Below are 24145 nucleotides of genomic sequence, written 5' to 3' on the forward strand. Positions count from 1 at the left end.
ACCCCCGGGCCACGGACCGGTGCTGGTCTGTGGCCTCTTAGCAACCGGGCCGCACAGCAGGAGGTGAGCGGGCCGCCCCCCATCGCTCGCATTACCGCCTGAGCCATCTGCCCCCACCCCCCCCGCGGAAAAAGTGTCTTCCACGAAACTGGTCCCCGGTGCCAGAAAGGTTGGGGACCGCTGGCCTCAAGGATACTTACAACACTAAGCTGAAGGACTGGAGAGGGAAAACAGCGGGGAGCAGGGATTTAAGGAGGCTGGGGAGCTTGGGGTGACTCTCAGGTTTTTAGGGGCGTGAACGGTAAAAGGGGAAACAGACTGAGAGCATATCGTTATTCACTGTGGTTCGGTTTTGAGCATAATTTTGTGAGTCAGTAAAACACTCTTCTAAGTACAAAATATATCCGTGTTAGAGAATATGTACAGGTAATTGTCAGGTTGAAATGGGATAGACAGGGGTTTGTACTGGGAACTTGGCCAATGAATTCACTTGGCAGGTGGGCAGACAGAGCAAGACAACTGGGAATCTCAGAAAAGGCAGTGCTGGGAAACCGAGATTCCAGGCAGGCGCCGACAGGTCCCAGGGCGGCCTGGCCTGGAGCAGCAGCCTCGCTTGTCTTTGACAAGTCAGACTTGACAGCCAGTTGTGGGGTCAAGGACGCTAGATGAGGATGCCTGATCTCAGCCAGGCCTCCTTGTTTCCCAGTGAGAGACTTGAGGTCCAGAGAGGCTAACTCGCCCAAGGTGACAGAGCTGGTTATCTGAGCAGGACCCAGCCTGGAACCCATGGTTCCTTCATCGTAGGTCACTTCATGGCACTTCACCCTCTACCATGACTCGAGCATCCTTCACGTCCTTGAAGGACAAGTGAACACCCTCTGCACTCGCTCTTCCACTTTTGCTTCCCTCTAGTGCTCAGCTCATTGGTCAATCCTGACTAAAACCAACACGTGTCATCCTCACTACTTGTAGCGCTCAGAATTATGTTGTCCCTGGCGGGATTGCAACTACTGGCTCCAGAATTATTTCCTGGTGCTTAAAGGCTAAAAGGGACCAAAAAAATCTCCATTTGTGCAAAAGGAAGGATAAAGGGAAACAGGCCACATCCTGATTTTGTGACAACAACAAAAAAGAAATTATTGTATGTTTGGGCCCATAATATAAGTATGCATTTTAAAAATATGCTATTTATGGAAATGTTTAAATTCAAACACTGGTTATTAGAATGTCTTTAATTAGCTTTAAAAGAGAAACAATAGCACCGTATTGTAAAATGTTACTAGCTCTGCATGTTGTGAAAATCCCATACAAATTTCACTGGCACAGGGAAAATGGTCAAATTACCTTAAAGCTGAAATAACTGCAAGACATTATTCACAGTTATTTCAATACCATCAATTCAGAATCTGATTCAAAGAAAGTTTAACCTAACATGCCTTTGTTGTAGAGATGGAGGATGGGAAAACTAAGATTTGGGAAGGAATTTAAGAGATTAAGCTACTTAAAATACTTTAGAACCATATATAACATCTATCTCAAAATCATCATTTATTCACTGAAACAGCCACATCACAGGATCTCTGTGTGCAATAAATTTCAAATACTTTCTATTTTTCACGCATCTAGAATGATCATCTTCCAAATTAGAGATTTTTTTTACTTTTACCTATATCTGAATATAGTTAAGGTCCATTATAAAGAGGAAAAGTGCATATATACATTAGTCACACTCTAAAAAGGTAAAAATGTTAAACTGTAAGTTGTAATACACAATTTAGAAACTGAAACAAAACCCCACAACTGCAATTACATAGTTCACAAACTTATTTCTTTTAGAATTGCTTGGGAATTATGAAAGAGAGACACCAAATGCATTAGCATTAGATTTAGAAGTCTCAGCAGTTAAACACAGTCTTCGTTCACTGTGTGAAGTCAGCAGCCCACCTGGTGGAAAATAGCAGGTGTTGTTAAGTGGAAGCACGTCATGCTAATTTCAGAAGTACTGATAGATAAATCCTGCAATCACGAAACTGTCACTGAATCATACATACGTATGGGCTAAAAGATGAAACCAAAAGATCCCTATTTATTAAAGTAAAAGAAAAACTAAATGCTTCCAAAATACAATTATACTAGTCCCAAAATATTAGTGCTGATAATATGTGGGTTATTTAGAAAATTATTACTTCCACTGGGGCTTTTATCTCTTCTCAGCTTTGTTTCTTCAAAAAAACAAACAAACAAAAAACTTGCATTGTTTTCTAATTATAACTTAGAAAACAGAGAAAATGTTCAAACAAAACCAAAAATGAACCATTATTCATAACTCAAAATGATCCCTATACCCTCTTTGTACAACCTTAAAAAATAATCAGATCACTTAAATCCTTTCTGCAACTGAAAACATTCTAAGATGGTCTCAGGCTTCTACAATTGAAATAATTTCTCGTCTTGTAATTTAACCAACTGCTTTCCCAATCTCCTGTCATGTTCTTGTCAAACACTCCCTCCATTTGTCTGAGCAAGTCCTGCACTTTCCACCTTCCTGCACTTTTTCCCATGTTCGCTCTTCATATTCCCCTACCCTTTTGGAACTCTCCAGCCCAGACAGCTCTCCCTCCTCTGCATTCAAAGCAGCATTTTCTCTTCTCTCTCTAGGCCTGCTGAACATGGCTGTCTTCACACTGGAACTCCCTTCACTGCCATCCTGAGAAATCCCCTTGCTGCTCTCTTGGGCTGGCGCCCAGATTCTGGGACTGGAGTCTTCCTCCTTCTTGGGTTGCCCTTGTTTTGGTGGAGCACATCCTCTGTGAAAGGGTATATGGGGAATCAGTTTGAGGACATTTCTCCACTGTCATTCTGAACGTCATTAGAACCCCCAGTGTGACTCCTTTCCTTTTTCTTTCTGGATGTTTTTGGAATTTTTCTCTTTATCACTAGTTCTGAAATAGTATGATGATATATCTTATTGTGACTACAGTTTAACGAGGCTGGGGATAGTCCTTTAGTTTGAAGGTTATGGCCTTCCAGTGCCGGGAATTCTGCTTGGGTCACTTGTTTTAAAAAAAATTTTCCCATGTCCTTGTTCTTTTTAGATAGTACACCGCGGACATCCAGTTTAATTATTTAACTTTCTTACCTTTCCTCTATTGTATTTATTTTTTTGTTCTGATTTACAACAGAGCTCTTGAATATGATCTTCCAATTTATTTTTATTCCTACAGTTACAATTTTAATAGCCAAAGGTCTTTCTTATTCTGTGAGGATTTAAAAAGAATAGATCTCATTTTTTTTTTTTAAGACACAATGTCCTCTCATTTCTCTGAGGATATTGCTTTCCTTTAATACCCATCCCCCAGCCCCCCACATTCCTTTTCTCAAAGTTCCTTTCCCTGTTTTGCTTTCTCTTATGAATGGGACTCTCCTCCAATGGCTGGTAGTCTGTGGATGCCGGTTCAAACCAGTAGTTCTCAAGAAAGAGGGGGAGATTTCTCCCCCCAGGGACATCTGGCAAGGACGGGAGACATTTTTGGTCACCCGTCACATTTTTGGGAGTGAGGGGTGGGAAAGGGATGGGTGCTACTGGCCTCTAGTGGTAGAGGCCAGGGATGCGGCTAAACATCCCACAGTGCAGAGGACAGCTTTCCAATGAGATTAATCTGGCCCAAAAAGTCAACAGTACCGAGTCTGAGAAACCCTGGTTCCTATTAAAGAACGAGGCACTAAAAGGAAGACAGAAGCTCTGCGTGCTGGGTAGAACTTGTCAAGTAGAGGATAAAAATGGTCAGGACTTGACCACTTCATTGGGGGAAATCCCAAGTGTTGGAATCTATAGTTCTCTTCTCCTGAGCAAAGCATTTTCTTCAAAGCTAATCTTTCATCTCCTATCTGGGGGAAATACATGAATTGATTGGAAAGGAGACCTAAGTGGTGTGTGTTGAGGGGACAGGGGTAGTTATTTACATTCTTTAAACCCTGGGTTTTCAGGGCAATGTCTTATCCCATTCATAATTTGGCTTGTTGTTCCTAAAGCCAAAACCTCTTTATTCAACTTTTCCAGTGGGTAAATCTTGGGTTTTCTATCAGCGTAGGGCAGAGGGGTTGGGAACCTAACTGGTCTACAGGCAGCCTTCAACCAAAAGGCTTCTTTTGAGCCCCACCGTGCACTCCAGGCTCCAAAGGTACCTGGTACCTTTATTATTTTTTAGTCACTAGCACTGCCCAGTAACACTTTTATTAATTCCTAAGGTTTCCAGTATTCAAGCTTTTGCCTCTCCAATTGCAACAAAAAACTTCAGACAAAGGGCACTTCCTTTCCTTCCTTCTTCATAAAACATAGTCCAACTTCTGCATACAGAAACTACTCAATCAATATCGACTTTTGATTTTCAAGAAGGATTTTACTTTTGGGAAGGCTTCTAGGGAGCTGTTCTACCTGTCTCGAACAAAGAAGAGCATATAAAACAAATACACCAGTACTACAACCTCAGCAAGGTGTTTGATGAATAAAGTCTTTAAATAAAAACACTCTCTACATGGAAAGACTGCTAGAAAGCCATATAGAGCCTTTTCAAACTCAAGAAAGGAAAATCATCCCTAGCAAGGATATATGATGTTTCTAAAAAAAGAATTGGAGACAATTTCTCCTCATCTTCCCCAAGCCAGATTAGTCTGTGATACATCAGCCCATTCTAAAGTTCAGCCCTCCCCGCTCTCTACTGAGAAGTAATGCAGGGCCCAACAGTGCAATGCTTAGCAGTGCACTGCCACCTGGTGGCAGCACGAGGGAATGACAGCGACATGGGCTGAGGAGGCAGCAGAGGAGAGTCCAATAACAGAAGTCCTTCAACACCTGGAAGGATTTTCTAGGATGTTTCTGGAGCTTGAAGGACCTTTTGGGGTTGGAAGATGGGAAGAGAGGGAGAGCAAGGGAGGGGAGAGAAAAAAGGGAGAGAAAATACAAGTACCCAGGACTTAGGAAATGGTTTTAAACTAGCAAAGGGAGGGCCTGGGCAGACCCTTTGAATCCCAGGTTGCATCCAGGTTCCTCCAGCCAATGCGGAGGCTGTTGATTCGCTTGGATGGTATGAAATATTATTTGTAAAGACACTTGGAGACTCGGATGCTCCACTGACAGATTTCCCAGGGTCAGGGATGGCAACTCCAGAGTTCTGCTCGATTTCTCTCTTTCCTTCGCATCTCATATCCAATCTGTCAGGAAATTCTGTTAACTCTACTTCCAAAAAAAATCCAGAATCCAACCATTTCCCCCTATTCCTTATCCCTAGTGGTGTAAACTACACTACCTCTTGTTTGGATTGCTTCAACCAGCTCCAAACTGGTCTCCTTGGTTTCATCCTCGAACCCTACAGTCTATTTGTGACACGGCAACCAGAGTGATCTGTTTAAAACAGCAGTCAGGCCGCTGCTCTGAGCAAAACCTTCCAACAGCTCCCTGGTTTTCCTCAGAGCAAGAGGCGAAGTCCTCACATTGGGCCTACAAGGCCCTACACCATCTGGCCCCGCCCTACCCTCCCATCTCCTCTCTGGTGTCTCTCCCTACACTCACTCTGACCCTCAACCATTCCACCAACATCCAGGAATGCCCCACCCTTCAGCTTTTCCAGACCACACCCTCTGCCTGCAATGCTCTCCTCCAGGTGTCCCCATCTTCTTGAAGCCCCTCGTCAGAAGTGCAGATTTTTCCTCCTCATCAGAATTCCCAATCCCGCCCCACCCCTGTGCAATCCTCCCACAGCACTGATATAGCCTTCCTTTTTTTTTTTTCTTTCAGGCATTCTTGCAGACATGTTTTTATTAGTATTCTTGGAAAACACAGAAAGTGTCTAATGAGTCCAAATTATATTCTGAAATCCAAAATATTTGCTGATATAGCAAAAATGTTTACCTAAAAATGTATTCTTTTTAGAGAATTAAATTATTTCATTTGTTAATTCTTGCAGCAGACTAAAAATAGCCAAATTGATGATGAAGAACTTGGTGTAAATTTGCTTCTATGAACAGAATGTGACTGAAGGGATGGAGTAAACAGAGAGTGAATAGAAACCTAAATGAGTTACTGTGCTTTAAATAATTGAAATTCCTAAATTATGTCTTACATTTTCATCCTGATAGCCTTCTAAAAAGCTGAGTGGTTTTCTTATTCACTATGTCTAGCCCTGCTGTCTTTCTGATCCAGCTCAAGTAGAGTAAGTTTCATGATAGCAGGAATTTTTTTTGTCTGTTTTGTTCACTGGTGTATCCCACTGCCTATAAAAATGCCTGGCAAATGAAAAGCAAATATTACATGTTGAACAAAAAAACAAAGTTAAAAAAAACCCCAGAATTCTGACTGATACTTCATCATAGATTTGGGGAAACTTGAAAATCTTTCTAAGTTTTTATACATCATAAACAGGTTTCTGTATTTACTCACATCATATTTAATGTCTCTCAATAAGATTTCACTATTGAGCCCATACTGCTCATTTCCTTTTATTCAAGATCCTTTCCCAGCGTTTTTTTTCTTCTTATTAGTCACCCATTTTATACACATCAGTGTATACATGTCAATCCCAATCTCCCAATTCATCACACCACCACCCCCACCCCCGCTGCTTTCCCCCGTTAGTGTCCATACGTTTGTTCTCTATATCTGTGTCTCAATTTCTGCCCTGCAAACTGGTTCATCTGTACCATTTTTCTAGGTTCCACATATATGCGTTAATATATGATATTTGTTTTTCTCTTTCTGACTTACTTCACTCTTACTGACAGTCTCTAGGTCCATCCACCTCACTACAAATGACCCAATTTTGTTCCTTTTTATGGCTGACTAATATTCCATTCTATATATGTACCACATCTTCTTTAGCCATTCGTCTGTCGATGGGCATTCAGCTTGCTTCCATGACCTGGCTATTGTAAATAGTGCTGCAATGAACATTGGGGTGCATGTGTCTTTCTGAATTATGGTTTTCTGGGTATATACCCAGTAGTGGGATTGCTGGATCATATGGTAATTCTATTTTTAGTTCTTTAAGGAACCTTCATATTGTTCTCCATAGTGGCTGTATCAATTTACATTCCAACCAACAGTGCAAGAGGGTTCCCTTTTCTCCACACCTTCTCCAGCATTTGTTGTTTGTAGATTTTCTGAGGATGCCCATTCTAACTGGTGTGAGGTGAACCTCACTGTAGTTTTGATTTGCATTTCTCTAATAATTAGTGATGTTGAGCAGCTTTTCATGTGCTTCTTGGCCATCTGTATGTCTTCTTTGGAGAAATGTCTATTTAGGTCTTCTGCCCATTTTTGGATTGGGTTTTTTGTTCTTTTCATATTGAGCTGCATGAGCTGTTTATATATTTTGGAGGTTAATCCTTTGTCCGATGATTCATTTGCAAATACTTTCTCCCATTCTGAGGGTTGTCTTTTCATCTTGTTTATGGTTTCCTTTGCTGTGCAAAAGCTTTGAAGTTTCATTAGGTCCCATTTGTTTATTTTTGTTTTTATTTCCATTACTCTAGGAGGTGGATCAAAAAAGATCTTGCTGTGATTTATGTCAAAGAGTGTTCTTCCTATGTTTTCCTCTAAGAGCTTTATAGTGCCCGGTCTTACATTTAGGTCTCAAATCCGTTTTCAGTTTATTTTTGTGTATGGTGTTAGGGAGTGTTCTAATTTCATTCTTTTATACGTAGCTGTCCAGCTTTCTCAGCATGGCTTACTGAAGAGACTGTCTTTTCTCCACTGTATATCCTTGCCTCCTCTGTCATAGATTAGTTGACCATATGTGCATGGGTTTATCTCTGGGCTTTCTATCCTGTTCCATTGATCTATATTTCTGTTTTTGTGCCAGTACCATGCTGTCTTGTTTACTGTAACTTTGTAGTATAGTCTGAAGTCAGGGAGCCTGATTCCTCCAGCTCTGTTGTTTTCCCTCAAGACTGCTTTGGCTATTCAGGGTCTTTTGTGTCTCCATACAAATTTTAAGATTTTTTGTTCGAGTTCTGTAAAAAATGCCATTGGTAATTTGTTAGGGATTGCACTGAATCTGTAGATTGCTTTCGGTAGTATAGTCATTTTCACAATACTGATTCTTCCAATCCAAGAACGTGGTATAACTCTACATCTGTTGGTATCATCTTTAATTTCTATCAGCAGTGTCTTAGTTTTCTGCACACAGGTCTTTTGTCTCCCTAGGTAGGTTTATTCCTAGGTAGTTTATTCTTTTTGTTGCAGTGGTAAATGGGAGTGTTACCTTCATTTCTCTTTCAGATTTTTCAACATTAGTGTATAGGAATGCAAGAGATTTCTCTGCATTAATTTTGTATCCTGCAACTTTACCAAATTCACTGATTAGCTCTAGTAGTTTTCTGATGGCATCTTTAGGATTCTCTAGATATAGTATCATGTCATCTGCAAACAGTGACAGTTTTACTTCTTCTTTTCCAATTTGGATTCCTTTTATTTCTTTTTCTTCTCTGATTGCCGTGGCTAGGACTTCCAAAACTATGTTGAATAATAGTGGTGAGAGTGGACATCCTTGTCTTGTTCCTGATCTTAGAGGAGATGCTTTCAGTTTTTCACCATTGAGAATGATGTTTGCTGTGGGTTTGTCATACATGGCCTTTATTATGTTGAAGTAGGTTTCCTCTATGCCCACTTTCTGGACAGTTTTTATCAAAAATGGATGTTGAATTTTGTCGAAAGCTTCTTCTGCATCTATTGAGATGATCATATGGTTTTTATTCTTCAATTTGTTAATATGGTGTATCACATTGATTGATTTGCAAATATTGAAGAATCTTTGCATCTCTGGCATGCATCCCACTTGATGATAGTGTATGATTCTTTTAATTTGTTGTTGGGTTCTGTTTGCTAGTATTTTGTTGAGGATTTTTGCATCTATATTCATCAGTGATATTGGTCTGTAATTTTCTTTTTTTGTAGTATCTTTGTATGGTTTTGGTATCAGGGTGATGGTGGCCTCATAGAATGAGTTTGGGAGTTTTCCTTCCTCTGCAATTTTTTGGAAGAGTTTAAGAAGGATGGGTGTTAGCTCTTCTCTAAATGTTTGATAGAATTCACCTGTGAAGACATCTGGTCCTGGACTTTTGTTTGTTGGAAGATTTTTCATCACAGTTTCAATTTCATTACTTGTGATTGGTCTATTCATATTTTCTATTTCTTCCTGGTTCAGTCTTGGAAGGTTATAACTTTCTAAGAATTTGTCCATTTCTTCCAGGTTGTCCATTTTGTTGGCATAGAGTTGCTTGTAGTAGTCTCTTAGGATGCTTTGCATTTCTGCGGTGTCTGTTGTAACTTCTCCTTTTTCATTTCTAATTTTATTGATTTGAGTCCTCTCCTGCTTTTTCTTGATGAGTCTGGCTAATGGTTTATCAAATTTGTTTATCTTCTCAAAGAACCAGATTTTAGTTTTATTGATCTTTGCTATTGTTTTCTTTGTTTCTATTTCATTTATTTCTGCTCTGATCTTTATGATTTCTTTCCTTCTGCTAACTTTGGGTTTTGTTTGTTTTCTTTCTCTAGTTCCTTTAGGTGTAAGGTGAGATTGTTTATTTGAGATTTTTCTTGTTTCTTGAGGTAGGCCTGTATAGCTATAAACTTCCCTCTTAGAACTGCTTTTGCTGCATCCCATAGGTCTTGGATCATCGTATTTTCATTGTCATTTGTCTCTAGGTATTTTTTGATTTCCTCTTTGATTTCTTCAGTGATCGCTTGGTTATTTAGTAACGTATTGTTTGGTCTCCATGTGTTTGTGTTTTTACGTTTTTTTCCCTGTAATTCATTTCTAATCTCATAGCGTTGTGGTCAGAAAAGATGCTTGATATGATTTCAATTTTCTTAAAATTTACTGAGGCTCGATTTGTGACCCAAGATGTGATCTATCCTGGAGAATGTTCTGTGCGCACTTGAGAAGAAAGTGTAATCTGCTGATTTTGGATGGACTGTCATTTAAATATCAATTAAATCTATCTGGTCTATTGTGTCATTTAAAGCTTCTGTTTCCATATTAATTTTCATTTTGGATGATCTGTCCATTGGTGTAAGTGAGGTGTTAAAGTCCCCCACTATTATTGTGTTACTGTCGATTTCCTCTTTTATAGCTGTTAGCAGTTGCCTTATGTATTGAGGTGCTCCTATGTTGGGTGCATATATATTTTTAATTGTTATGTCTTCTTCTTGGATTGATCCCTTGATCATTATGTAGTGTCCTTCCTTGTCTCTTGTAACATTCTTTATTTTAAAGTCTATTTTATCTGATATGAGTATAGCTACTCCAGCTTTCTTTTGATTTCCATTTGCATGGAATATCTTTTTCCATCCCCTCACTTTCAGTCTGTATGTGTCCCTAGGTCTGAAGTGGGTCTCTTGCAGACAGCATACATACTGGTCTTGTTTTTGTATTCATTCAGTGAGCCTGTGTCTTTTGGTTGGAGCATTTAATCCATTCACGTTTAAGGTAATTATCAATATGTATGTTCCTATTATCATTTCCTTAATTGTTTTGGGTTTGTTTTTGTAGGTCCTTTTCTTCTCTTGTGTTTCCCACTTAGAGAAGTTCCTTCAGGCTATGTTGTAGAGCTGGTTTGGTGGTGCTGAATTTTCTTAGCTTTTGCTTGTCTGTAAAGCTTTTGATTTCTCCATCAAATCTGAATGAGATCCTTGCCGGGTAGAGGAATCTTGGTTGTAGCTTCTTCCCTTTCATCACTTTAAGTATATCATGCCACTCCCTTCTGGTTTGTAGAGTTTCTGCTGAGAAATCAGCTGTTAACCTTATGGGAGTTCCCTTGTATGTTATTTGTCGTTCTTCTCTTGCTGCTTTCAATAATTTTCTTTGTCTTTAATTTTTGCCAGTTTGATTACTATGTGTCTCAGCGTGTTTCTCCTTGGGTTTATCCTGTATGGGACTCTCTGCATTTCCTGGACCTGGGTGGCTATTTCCTTTCCCATGTTAGGGAAGTTTTTGACTATAATCTCTTCAAATATTTTCTCGGGTCCTTTCTCTCTCTCTTCTCCTTCTGGGATCCCTATAATGTGAATGTTGTTGCATTTAATATTGTCCCAGAGGTCTCTTAGGCTGTCTTCATTTCTTTTCATTCTTTTTTCTTTATTCTGTTCCACAGCAGTGAATTCCACCACTCTGTCGTCCAGGTCACTTATCCGTTCTTCTGCCTCAGTTATTCTGCTATTGAATCCTTCTAGTGTAGTTTTCATTTCAGTTATTGTATTGTTCATCCCTGTTTGTTTGTTCTTTAATTCTTCTAGATCTTTGTTAAACATTTCTTGCATCTTCTCTATCTTTGCCTCCATTCTTCTTCTGAGGTCCTGGATCATCTTCACTATCATTATTCTGAATTCTTTTTCTGGAAGATTGCCTATCTCCATTTCATTTAGTTGTTTTTCTGGGGTTTTATCTTGTTCCTTCATCTGGTACATAGCCCTCTGCCTTTTCATCTTGTCTATCTTTCTGTGAATGTGGTGTTTGTTCAACAGGCTGCAGGACTGTAGTTCTTCCTGCTTCTGCTGTCTGCCCTCTCTCCCAGTGTTTAATATTTAAGGGATCTTTTCTCATGATCTTTTCTTATAGTTACTGGCATATAAGAACATTACTAATCTTTGCATATTGAGTTCACATGACACCTTCCTGAACTTCTCTTATTTGATAGTCTTTAAGTTGAATTTTTTGTTTCAAGATATACTTTATAGAATATATGACTTTATTTCTTCTTTTTCAATATTTATACCTCTTATTTCATCTTAGGTGGATGGTCGAATCAAGAAATCGATGACTAATGCCAGGTATTCTTGTTTTGGTTCTGATTCTAGGGAGAAAGAATGCCTCTAATGGAGATTGGCTTTTGGCTCCAAACACACTTTTTCATATTAAGGAAATCATTTAAAATGTTAGAATAACAGGTTATTTGCACAATGCAGTGTTTTAGGATGATAAATGTGGGCAGCCATGAATATGAATGTGATGCCAACAAGAAGACTAGAGTCCAAAGCAACTGCAGCACATGTAGGCTTTGCATATAACATGCATTCAGCATTGCTGGCCCGAGCAAATTACTGAAAAATATGGATAGAGCACATGGAAGGTTTTATTTAATGACCATAACAACAAAAGTTTGGGATATCTATTACACTAGGCTCTACTCCACATGATACTTTTTCATGTTTATTGCATTTACCTCAAAACAGGAATTCAATCAACATACTACCAAGAATGCTATAGTGCCAATGGGGTGACATGCCCTTTCATGTCAGCAAAGTACTTAATTTAGTCTTTTCGTTTTTAATTTTTCTTCTAATCAAAGTCACACCCACATTTGTAGAAAACTTGGAAAGTTATAAGAATACTTGCAGACTGTATATAACATAAGTACAAAAATGTTTACTGCAGTATTCAGTGAAAAACTGAAAACAGCAATAGGGAAAAGGTACATCAATACTACAGTCTACTAGCCAACCATTAAAAAGTACAAGGTAGACCTACAAGGACCAACATGGAAAACTATGAAGGTATAAAGTTAAATGCAAAAAAGCTGAAAGCAATATATAGGGTGTGATTTATAAATTAGCCATACTCTGTTCCCTCAATGCTGTTTATGTAGTTATGTGTATATACGTACAAGTAATTTCATAATATTTTGTTATAAGTCCATGTATATACAGCAGGAGAAAAAAGTGATACCAGCAGGGTATGACTCAAGCTGGTACAGTGTTTCCCTCCACAGAGTGGGTTGGAGTGGTTATAGGATACTCCCATTTTTTACTTTATATATGCTTCTTTGCTGTCTACAGTTTTTCAGTTAAGAAACAAATAAACAAATTTTGGAAAGAAAAGAGTAATGAAACAAAAATAACCACTTACAGTCCTGAGGCAGATATTCTCGGGCATATTCAATAAAGATTTGCTGAAATATCCACATAAACGTAGTGTCTGTACAGAATTGGTACTCATTTAATATTTTTTGACTAAATAAACAAATAAATAATCTTTCTTGGTGAAACATTATAAGCTTAATTATAGAGGAATGAGAATTCTAGTTAAGTGACCCAAAAGTAAAGAATGTTGGCTCTAACTTTTAACCCTTCAAATCAGTTTTCAGCAACTTCTATTGTTTTATATATGAAAAAAATTCCACTCTAATTTTTATGTGCATTTTAAAAATGTTTTACTCGAATGTCACTGAACTCTTTTCCTTAGTGATATGATCTGAAGGTGCCAACTCATGCTCTAACAGAAGTCACCAGGAGTAAGGGTTGTCAAGCGAGGTGGTTAACAAATGAGGTGCAGACTGAGAAGCAAATAAAGGATGAACCAGAATCTACAGTGCAATGCCCTGAGCCTCATTTCCCCCCGTGTGTCGAAGGGGCGGACATCCCTGCTGAAACACAGGCCAACAAGCGGACTACTGCTTTCCAGGAAGAAAGCTCTGGTGAGATTTTTCACTTACTGTCATTTAATATAGCTCTGGTAACTGGTTCTATTTGGAAAGGTTACTACCCAATTTTTCTGAAAGATATTACTTTAGCTACTCTTTACTTTAGAGCTAATCCCAGGGGAAATTACATTTTCTTTAGATGGCATTTCAAGATATTTTTTTCATATAGGTAATTTCACAGCTAAACATTCGCTTGTTTTTTGTTTCGCTTAGCTTTCTGCCCCTCACCTTTCTAATCTCACTTGCTTTATTTGAGTGGGATCGAGATGTTTCTCCCTAGAGATGCCTGTTTCTCTTAAAAAGCTAGTTAAACTACTTAGAGATACATAGACTATAGAGAGTTAGAAAGTGCACCAGGAATAACTATTTCTCTTCACTCTTGTGTAACTACAAATAAGATGAATTATGTACCTAAAGATTTTAAAGATAATTAAAAGAATACACCGAATCATAGGAATTAGGAGGAATGTGAATGAAGTTTCTGCTACAAAAGTAGGTCATCTCTACCATTCAATTAATAAGATTACATTAATTTAATATTTAGCTTTAAAATCTGCTGTATATTTACATCTAGCACAAATAGACAAATATGAACATTTAAATATTTTTCTACAAACTAGCAAAAACACTTAGAAATTAACTAATTCCATATCAGAATAAGTTATTAACCAAACAAAAGAAAATTCCTATGCTACTTGGGCAACTCCAAGTGATTAACAATGGGTCATTTGTATCTTCTGACTTCTGGGAAGGTCTTCTTTATGTTTTTGGAAGAGCAGGCTTGTGCTGAAAATGTGGGTTTTGGCTTCCTAACAGAACCAAGTGGGAACTGATGTACTTTTATTCCTAAAGTGCTCTGAGAGATATGGATGAGATACCTTGCCCAGGCACAGAGTACAATTACTGATAATGCTTTAAAGTAGTACAGAGTTTCTGGGTTTACTTAAGAGGTCTGAAAAAATCTAACTATAAAGAGATGGTCAAGGCCTTTAACCACAGGAATATTATCTACAGCTAGGAAACTGCAGTTGGTACAGTTACACCAGATTTTAAAAAGTGAGGTGGGACTTCCCTGGTGGTGCAGTGGTTAAGAATCTGCCTGCTAATGCAGGAGACACGGGTTCAATACCTGGTCCAGGAAGATCCCACATGCCACGGAGCAACTAAGCCTGTGTGCCACAACTACTGAGCCTTCGCTCTAGAGCCTGCGAGCCACAACTACTGAGCCCACGTGCTGCAACTACTGAAGCCCACGCACTCTAGGGCCCGTGCTCCGCAACAAGAGAAGCCACTGCAATGAGAAGCTCACGCACCGAAACGAAGAGTAGTGCCCGCTCACCACAACTAGAGAAAGTCTGCGTGCAGCAACGAAGACCCAACACAGCCAAAAATGAATAAAAAATTTTTTTAATTAAAAAATAAATAAATAAAAAAGTGAGGAAAATTGGGTGGGTAGGGGGTGCTATTTACACAAATAGTGCAGAATAGGCATCTAAACAGAGGATATGATAAAACTCTGACTTAAACCAACACCCAAACCCTCCTTCTATAAATGGATTAAAATTCTGTAAGATATATATTGAAATACTATTTTACTGAACTGGAAAGAAGGGAAATCCCTACTTGCCAGAAACAAGAAGAAAATGAAAAGGCAGCAGACAGCCTGTAACACTGAGGTTTGAGAGGAAGACAATGATGCCAGAAACCTAGAGCTGGAGTTTGAGTCCTCCCCACCACCCCCGCCCCCAGTTCTGGAGGAGAGGCATACAGAGGAACAATACATTGGCAGTTGATATTTCCATGACAGTAGCAGCTCCCCTATACCTGAAAGCTAGAGTGCTTTGGGCTCAGTTCGCAGTCGTCTTTTATTTCCTAACTACATTCAATCCCTGGGTGATCTCACAGTTTCTTGTTTTAAGTACTACCATTTCAACACAGATGACTCCAAAATTCATATTCCAGACCAGCCTCCCTCCTCAACTTCAGACTCATATATCCAACTGCACAGTCAACATCCTTGTTTATATGGTTACAGACATCCCACATTAGCCCTCCTGCTCCCTCATATAATCTTCCTCATGTAAATGAATGGCGACTCCATTTTCCTGGTAGCTTAGGCCAAAAACCTGGATGTCGTTCTTCACTCCTCATTTTTCCCCCCACACCTCACACCTTATCTGCCAGGAAATCCTATTAGCTCTTCCTTCAAAATATGTCCAGAATCTCACTACTTCCCAACACATCCACTGTTGCCATCCTGGTCCAAGCCATGTTGGTCTCTCACCTGAATTACTGCAATAGCTTCCAAACTCCTTTCCTTGCTCTGCCCTTCTCCCTTTGAGTTTATTCAGCAGCCAAAATGATCCTATTAAAATATAAGTCAGATCATTATCACTCCCCTACCTAAACCCTCCCAATGGTTCCCCACATCACTCATGGGGGAAAAATCTAAGACTAAAAATGGACCAAAAGGTCTTAAAAAAATCTGACCCCATTATCCTCACTTTGACCTCCATGGCCTCATAACCTACTCAGCTTTCTCTCGCTTACTTTGCTTTGGCCACACTGATCTCCTTGCTATTCTATAAATATGTCAGGCACAGCCCCACCTCAGGGCCCTTCGTTGCAGTTATTGCTTCCTCTTCAAGAATTCTCTTCCCTCAGTTTGCTTCACAGCTCACCTTCTTCAAGCCTTTGTTCAAATGTCACCTTTCCCAGCCATTCTACCCAAAACTGCAACTTCCCTTCAACTCCCCAGTACTCTCCATTCCCTTTCCCTACTCTATTCCTCTCCTCAACATTTATCATTAACATATTATACATTTTATTTAATTATCTTGCTTATTATCCCCCCATTGGAATATAGTCACCACAAGGGCAGAGATATTTGTATTCTATTCACTACTGTATCACTAGCACCAGTGGGAATTCAATAAATACTTGTTTTTAAAAAATGAATAAATGTTAAATTCACAATTACGAAGGAAAAAATTCAAACTAGAATTCTAAACGCAGAATGCAGTCAAAGGAGGGCAAAACAAAAACATATTTTCAGGCAAACAAAAAACATGGAAAGAATAAATCACTTACAGACCTTCCATGAAAGAACTAATAAAATATATATTTCTGGAAAAAAGACATCGGATCCAAAAGAAAGAAGTAGTAAGGGTAAGGAAAGAAAATACTACATAAATCTAAATAATTACTAACTGCATAAAGCAATAATAGTAATAAGTAATTTAAGTGGAATAAAAACAAGGTAGAACCAAAACACTAAACAATAAAATAATACGATGGGAGGAGGTCCTCACAGTTAAAACATTCTAAAAGCTTTTATTTTTCAGAAGGAGGCTGGAGATATTAAGTTTTTGACTTTAAGGTGGATATCCATGTTAACAGTTTAAGGAAAATGGCTAAGATAAGAGAATAATTTCCATTCTAGGAGAAGGGGAAAAGGGAGGACAATGAAAGCTCAATTAATCCAAAAAGAAGACAGAAAAGGAAAAAAAAATTGAAGAAAAGTATGGTAAATAGAAAGAATCAAATAAAATAGTAGAAATAAATCTAATATATTAGTAATCAAAATTAATGTACAGGTACCAAACATGCTTGTTAAAAGACAATGATTCTCAGTTTTGAATTTTAAAATTGTACTTTATGTCATTTATAAAAGACATACTTAAAACATAATGACAAACAAAAGTCAAAAGAGATGGAAAAAGACATACCACACAAACACTACAGCACAGATTACAAAAAATAGCAAGAGAATATTATGAAAATATTAATGCCAATACGTTTGCAAGGTTACCAAAATTAAATATGTTCCTAGAAAAATATCTTAAGTTATACTGATTTAAAAAGAAACAGAAATCCTGCAAAGTCCTATAACCGTAACAAAAAGAACACATCAGGGCCAGGTGGTGTTATAGACAAGTTATACAAAACTTAATATTGTAAAGGAAGAAGTAAATTGTCACTATTTGTAAATGACATGATATTATACATAGAAAACCCTAAACACTACACCAAAAAACTGTTAGAACTAACAGACACATTCAGTAAAGTTGGAAGATACAAAATCAACAGGCAAAAACGTGTTGTATTCAACAGGCAAAACCTGTTGCATTTTTACACACTTTTAACAAATTATCAGAAAGAGAAATTAAGAAAACAATACCATTTACAACTGCATCAAAAAGAATAAAATACCTAGGAATAAATTTAGCCAAGGAGGTGAAAGACTTGCACACTGAAAACTATAAGACACTGATGAAAGAAATTATAGAAGACACTAGTAAATGGAAAGATATTCTGTGCTCATGGATTAGAAAAATTAACATTGTTAAAATGCACCACCAAACCAGCTATACAAGAAATGTTAAAGGAACTTCTCTAGGCAAAAAAGAAAAGGTCACAACTAGAAACATGAAAATATGAATGGAAAAAGCACATCAGTAAAAGCAAACATACAGTAAAGGTAGGAAATTATCTATGCACAAAGCTAGCAGGAAGGTTAAAACACAAAAGTAGTAAAACCATCTATATCCACAATAAACAGCTAAGGGATACACAAAACAATTATTTGTAAAATATGATATCAAAAACAGTAATCATGAGGGGAAGAGAGTACAAATGCAGAGTTGTTAAAATGCATTTGAAATTAAGAGATCAGCAACTTAAAACAACTGTATCACAATCATAATCATATATATCACATACAAAAGAAAAAAGAATCCAAAACTAATACTAAAGATAATCATCAAATCACAAGAGGACAAAAGAAGAAAGGAACAAGAAAGACCTACAAAAAGAACCCCAAAACAATGAACAAAATGGCAATAAGAACATACATATCAATAATTACTTTAAGTGTAAATGGACTAAATGCTCCAATCAAAGACACAGAGTGGCTAAATGAATACAAAAACAAGACCCATATATACGCTGCCTACAAGAGACTCACTTCAGATCTAAAGACACACACAGACTGAAACTGAGGGGATGGCAAAAGGTATTCCATGAAAATGAAAATCAAAAGAAAGCTGGGGTAGCAATACTTATAGCAGACAAAATAGATTTTAAAATAAAGACTGTTACAAGAGACAAAGAAGGGCATGACATAATGATCAAGGGAGCGACCCAAGAAGAAGATATAATAATTGTAAGTACATATGCACCCAACATAGGCGCACCTAAATACATAAAGCGAATATTAACAGACACAAAGGGAGAAATCAACAGTAACAATAACAGTAAGGGACTTTAACCCCTCACTCACATCAATGAACAGATCATCCAGACAGAATATCAATAAGGAAACACTAGCCTCAAATGACACAACAGACCTAATGGACTTAATAGTTATATATAGAACATTCCATCCAAGAGCAGCAGAATACACATTCTTTTCAAGTGTACATGAAACATTTTCCAGGATGTATTACATGGTTCGCTACAAAACAAGCCTTGGTAAATTTAAGAAAACTGGAACCATATCAAGCATCTTTTCTGACCACAATGCTATGAGACTAAAAATCAACTACAAGAAAAAAACTGCAAAACACACAGACACATGGAGGTTAAACATTATGCTATGAAACAACCAATGGATCACTGAAGAAATCAAAGAGGAAATAAAAAAATACCTGGAGACAAATGAAAATGAAAACACAATGATCCAAAATCTATGGGATGCAGCAAAAACAGTTCTAAGAGGGACATTTCCAGCAATACAAGCTTACCTCAGCAAACAAAAAAAATCTCAAATAAAAAATCTAACCTTATACCTAAGGGAGCTAGAAAAAGAAAAACAAAACCCAAAGCTAGTAGAAAAAGGAAATCATAAAGATCAGAGCAGAAGTAAATGAAATAGAGACTAAAAGACAATAGAAAAGATCAATGAAACTAAGAGGGCGTTCTTTGAAAAGATAAACAAAATTGATAAACCTTTAGCCAGACTCATTAAGAAAAAAAGAAAGTGGGCCCAAATCAATAAAATCAGAAATAAAAAAGAAGCTACAGCTGACTCCACAGAAATACAAAGGATCATAAGAGACTACTACGAACAACTATATACCAGTAAAATGGACAACCTAGAAGAAATGGACAAATTCCTAAAAATACATAATCTTTCAAGACTGAATCAGGAAGAAATACAAATATGAACAGACCAATTACCAGTAATGAAATTGAATCAATAATAAAAATACCTCCCAACAAACAAAGTCCAGGACCAGAAGGCTTCACGGGTGAATTCCACTGAACATTTAGAGAAGAGTCAACACCTATCCTTCTCAAACTATTCCAAAAAACTGCAGAGAAAGGAACACATCCAAACTCATTCTGTGAAGTCAGCATCACCTTGACACCAAAACCAGACAGAGATATTACAAAAAAGAAAATTACAGGTCAATATCACCGATGAACATAGATGCAAAAATCCTCAACAAAATACTAGCAAACCGACTTCAACAGTACATTAAAAGGATCATACCCCACAATCAACTGGAATTTATCCCAGGGATGAAAGGATTTTTCAATATCTGCAAATAAATAAATGTGATACACCACATTAACAAAGTGAACTCAACAGATGCAGATAAAACCTTTTCATAAACTTCAACATCCATTTACGATAAAAACTCTCCAGAAAGTGGGCACAGAGAGAACATACTTCAACATAATAAAGGCCATATATGACAAGTCCACAGCTAAGATCATACTCAATGGTGAAAAGCTGAAAGCATTTCTTTTAAGATTAGGAACAAAACAAGAATGCCCACTCTCACCACTTTTATTCAACATAGTATTGGAAATCCTATCCACAGCCAGAGAAGAAAAAGAAATAAAAGGAATCCAAATTGGAAAGGAAGACAAAAAACTGTCACTGTTTGTAGATGACATGATACATAAAAAAATCCTAAAGACACCACCAAAAATCTACTAGAGCTCATCAATTAACCTGGTAAAATTGCAGGATACAATTAATATACAAAAATCTGCTGCATTTCTATACACTAACAATGAACTATCAGAAAGAGAAATTAAGGAAACAATCTCATTTACAATTGCATCAAAAAGAATAAAATATCTAGGAATAAATTTACCTAAGGAGGTAAAAGAGCTGTACTTGGAAAATTATAAGACACTGATGAAAGAAATTGAAGACGACACAAACAGATGGAAAGATATACCATGTTCATAGACCGGAAGAACTAATAATCTTAAAATGACCATGCTACCCAAGGCAATCTACAGGTTCAATGTAATATCTATCAAAATACCAAAGGCATTTTTCACAGAACTAGAACAAATAATTTTAAAATTTGTATGGAAACACAAAAGACTCCAAATAGCCAAAACAATCTTGAGAAAAAAGAACACAGCTGGAGGAATCATGCTTCCTGACTTCAGACTACACCACAAAGCTACAGTAATCAAAAGAGTATGGTACTGGCACAAAAACAGACACACAGATCCATGGAACAGAACAGAGATCCCAGAAATAAACCCATGCACTTATGGTCAATTAATCTAGGACAAAGGAGGCAAGAACACACAATGGAGAAAAGACAGTATCTTAAATAAGTGGCACTGGGAAAACTGGACAGCTAAATGTAAAAGAATGAAATTAGACCATTCTCTAACACCATGTAGAAAAAATAAACTCAAAACAGATTAAAGACCTAAATGTAAGACCGGAAACCATAAAACTCCTGGAAGAAAACATAGGCAGAAGACTCCAACATAAATTGTAGCACTATTTTTTTGGATCTGTCTCCTAAAGCAATGGAAACAAAAGCAAAAATAAACTAATGGAACCTAATTAAACTTAAAAGCTTTTGCACATCGAAAGAAACCATCAACAAAATGAAAAGACAACCTACTGAATGGGAGAAAATATTTGCAAATGATATGATTAACAAGGGGTTAATATCTAAAATATATAAACAGCTCATATAACTCAACATCAAAAAAAAAAGTCCAACAACCTGATTAAAAAATGGGCAGAAGGCCTGAATAGACATTTTTCCAAAGAAGACATCAGATGGCCAACAGGCACATCAAAAGATGCTCAACATCGTTAATTGTGAGGGAAATGCAAATCAAAACCACAATGAGATATCCCCTCACACCTGTCAGAATGGCTGTCATCAAAAAGAACACAAATAACATTTGTTGGTGAGGATGTGGAGAAAAAAGAACCCTCCTACACTGTTGGTGGGAAAGTACATTGGTGCAGCTACTGTGGAAAACAGTATGGAGGTTTCCCAAAAAACGAAAAATAGAACTACTATATGACCCAGCAATTCCACTCCTGGGTATATATCTGAAAAAAAACAAAAACACTAAGTCAAAAAGATACATGCACCCCAATGTTCGTAGCAGCATTATTTACAATTGCCAAGATATGGAGGCAACCTAAGTGTCCATCAACAGATGAATGGATAAAGAAGATGTGGTACACACACACACACACACACACACACACACATGCACAAAATGAACAAGAGATAATAAGTGTTGGCAAGGATGTGGAGAAAAGGGAACCCTTGTACACTGTTGGTGTGGTCACTATGGAAAACAGTATGGAGGTTCCTCAAAAAATTAAAAATAGAACTACTATATAATCCAGCAATTCCACTTCTGGATGCTTATCCAAAGAAAATGAAAACACTAACTCAAAAAGATATACACTACCCCAAGTTCATTGAAGCATTATTTACAATAGACAAAACATGAAAACAACCTAAGTGTCTACCAATGGATGAATGGATAAATACTGAATATAATGTGATTGATACATACATATACACACACACACACACAATAGAATATTATTCAGCCTTAAAAAAGAAGGAAATCTTGCCCTTTGTGACTACCTTGATGGACCTTGAGGGCATTATGCTAAGTGCAATAAGTCAGACGGAGGGCATTATGCTAAGTGAAATAAGTCAGACGGAGAAAGACAAATACAATATGATCTTACTTATATGTGGAATCTAAAAAACCAGAAAACAAAAAACCCAAGCTCACAGATACAGAGAACAGATTTGGTGGTTACCAGAGGTGGGGCGTTGGGGGTGAGGGAAATGGGTGAAGGGGTCAAAAGGTGCAAGCTTGCAGTTATAAAATAAAGAAGTCATAGGGATGCAATACAGCTTGGTGACTGCAGTTAATAATATTGTAAGAAAAAAAACTTTAAAAAATTAATTCCATACTTATACAAATTCCCCCAAAGAGCAAAAAGTTGTGTATACCCTACAACTCACATTATGAGACTAGTGTAACCTTGATACGAAAACTAAAGAACAGCATGAGAAAGGAAAAATACAGGGCAATCTCCGTCATGAAGATAAACAAAAAAATCCTAAATGATATGTTTGCAAATCAAATCCAGCAATGCATTAAAATACAATGCACCATGAACAAACTGGGTTTATTCCAGGAATTCAAGACTAGTTCATAACCATGTAATTGTCCATATAAACAAAACAAGTTGGAAAAACTATAAGATCATCTCAGATGCAGAAGAGACATTTGATAAAAATCAACAACTAAATATTATTTAAAATAAAACTCAACACATTTTTTAAAGCAGAAAGAATGCAAAGACGACCACTACACGGCTCCTATTCATTACTGTTCCGGAAGTTCTAATAACAAAATGAGAAAAAAGAACTAAAAGATGTAAGGATTACAAAGAAAGAATCACAATTATTACTACTTGTAGATGATAAGATTATCTTCATTAATAACACAAAAGTGTACAAATTAGGATTAGAGTGTAGCCAGGTGGTTCTTATAAGATCACTTTATAAAAATCAATTGTATTTCTATATATTGCAACACAGGAAATATCATTAAAAGTTATACCACTTACAACAATAATAAAAGAATACAAGGTATCTAGAAATAAACACAACAAAAGATATGCCAGACTCTTATGAAGAAAATTAGAAATGTTACTGAAGAGCATTAAAGGAGATCTAAATACTGTAATGGAGAGAAAGGTGATGTTTCCAGATAGGAAGATATCATCAAAGAGATGTAAGTTCTCCTGAAACTGATGGACAGAGTCAATTCAATTCAAACCAAAATTCCAACAGAGTTCTTTGTGAGCTTTTCAAAGCTAATTAAAAAACCTATGTGGAAAAAAAAAAAAGATACTTCTGAAGAAAAGAAGAGCTTGACATTAGCTCAAGGAAGACAAATGTACCAGTTAAAGTAGAAAGCTCAGATACAGACCTATACATACATGGAAACTTGATCTAACGGTGGAAGCACCGTGGATTGGTGGGCAAAGGACTATTCAATAAGTGGTGCTGGGCCAGCACTGGTGGCTCCTCTACTAGACACTGCAGGTCTAGAGTGTTCAGTATTCTTGGCTGACATGGGTTCTGCAGCAAATGTATTGATCGCTATTGATTTCTTCAGTCAGACCCTTCCTCTCCCCAGTGTGGTGAGCTCCACGGAAGGTACAAAAGATAGCTGTCAGGGACGCTGCGGGTACAAGTCCCCTTAGCTGAAGCTGAAGTGTAGAGAGAGACGAAAAGTGTATTCCTCCCTTTATAAGGCTTGGTCAGAAGATGTCTCTCTGCCCTGCCTCCTGTCCGCCTAGTGTGGCTCATAGGGGTGGTCAACACAAAGGACAACAGTCATGTTCCTT

General features: G+C 37.5%; 1 protein-coding gene across 3 annotated transcripts in view; it reads right to left on the reverse strand.

Annotated features, from left to right (window-relative positions):
• ALG14 (ALG14 UDP-N-acetylglucosaminyltransferase subunit) overlaps positions 1-24145 on the reverse strand; it is a 109375-nt gene that overhangs the window by 78714 nt on the left and 6516 nt on the right. Inside the window, exon 3 of one of the 3 annotated variants that reach the window (XM_036845764.1) lies at positions 2004-2016. The exons of the other annotated variants lie outside the window; for them this stretch is intronic. Within the exon in view, the coding sequence (XP_036701659.1) occupies positions 2004-2016 (13 nt within the window). The remainder of the gene's footprint in view (positions 1-2003; positions 2017-24145) is intronic. 3 annotated transcript variants of the gene reach the window in all.

The sequence above is a fragment of the Balaenoptera musculus genome, chromosome 1 (assembly GCF_009873245.2).
Source record: "Balaenoptera musculus isolate JJ_BM4_2016_0621 chromosome 1, mBalMus1.pri.v3, whole genome shotgun sequence".
Classification (NCBI taxonomy): Eukaryota; Metazoa; Chordata; class Mammalia; order Artiodactyla; family Balaenopteridae; genus Balaenoptera; species Balaenoptera musculus.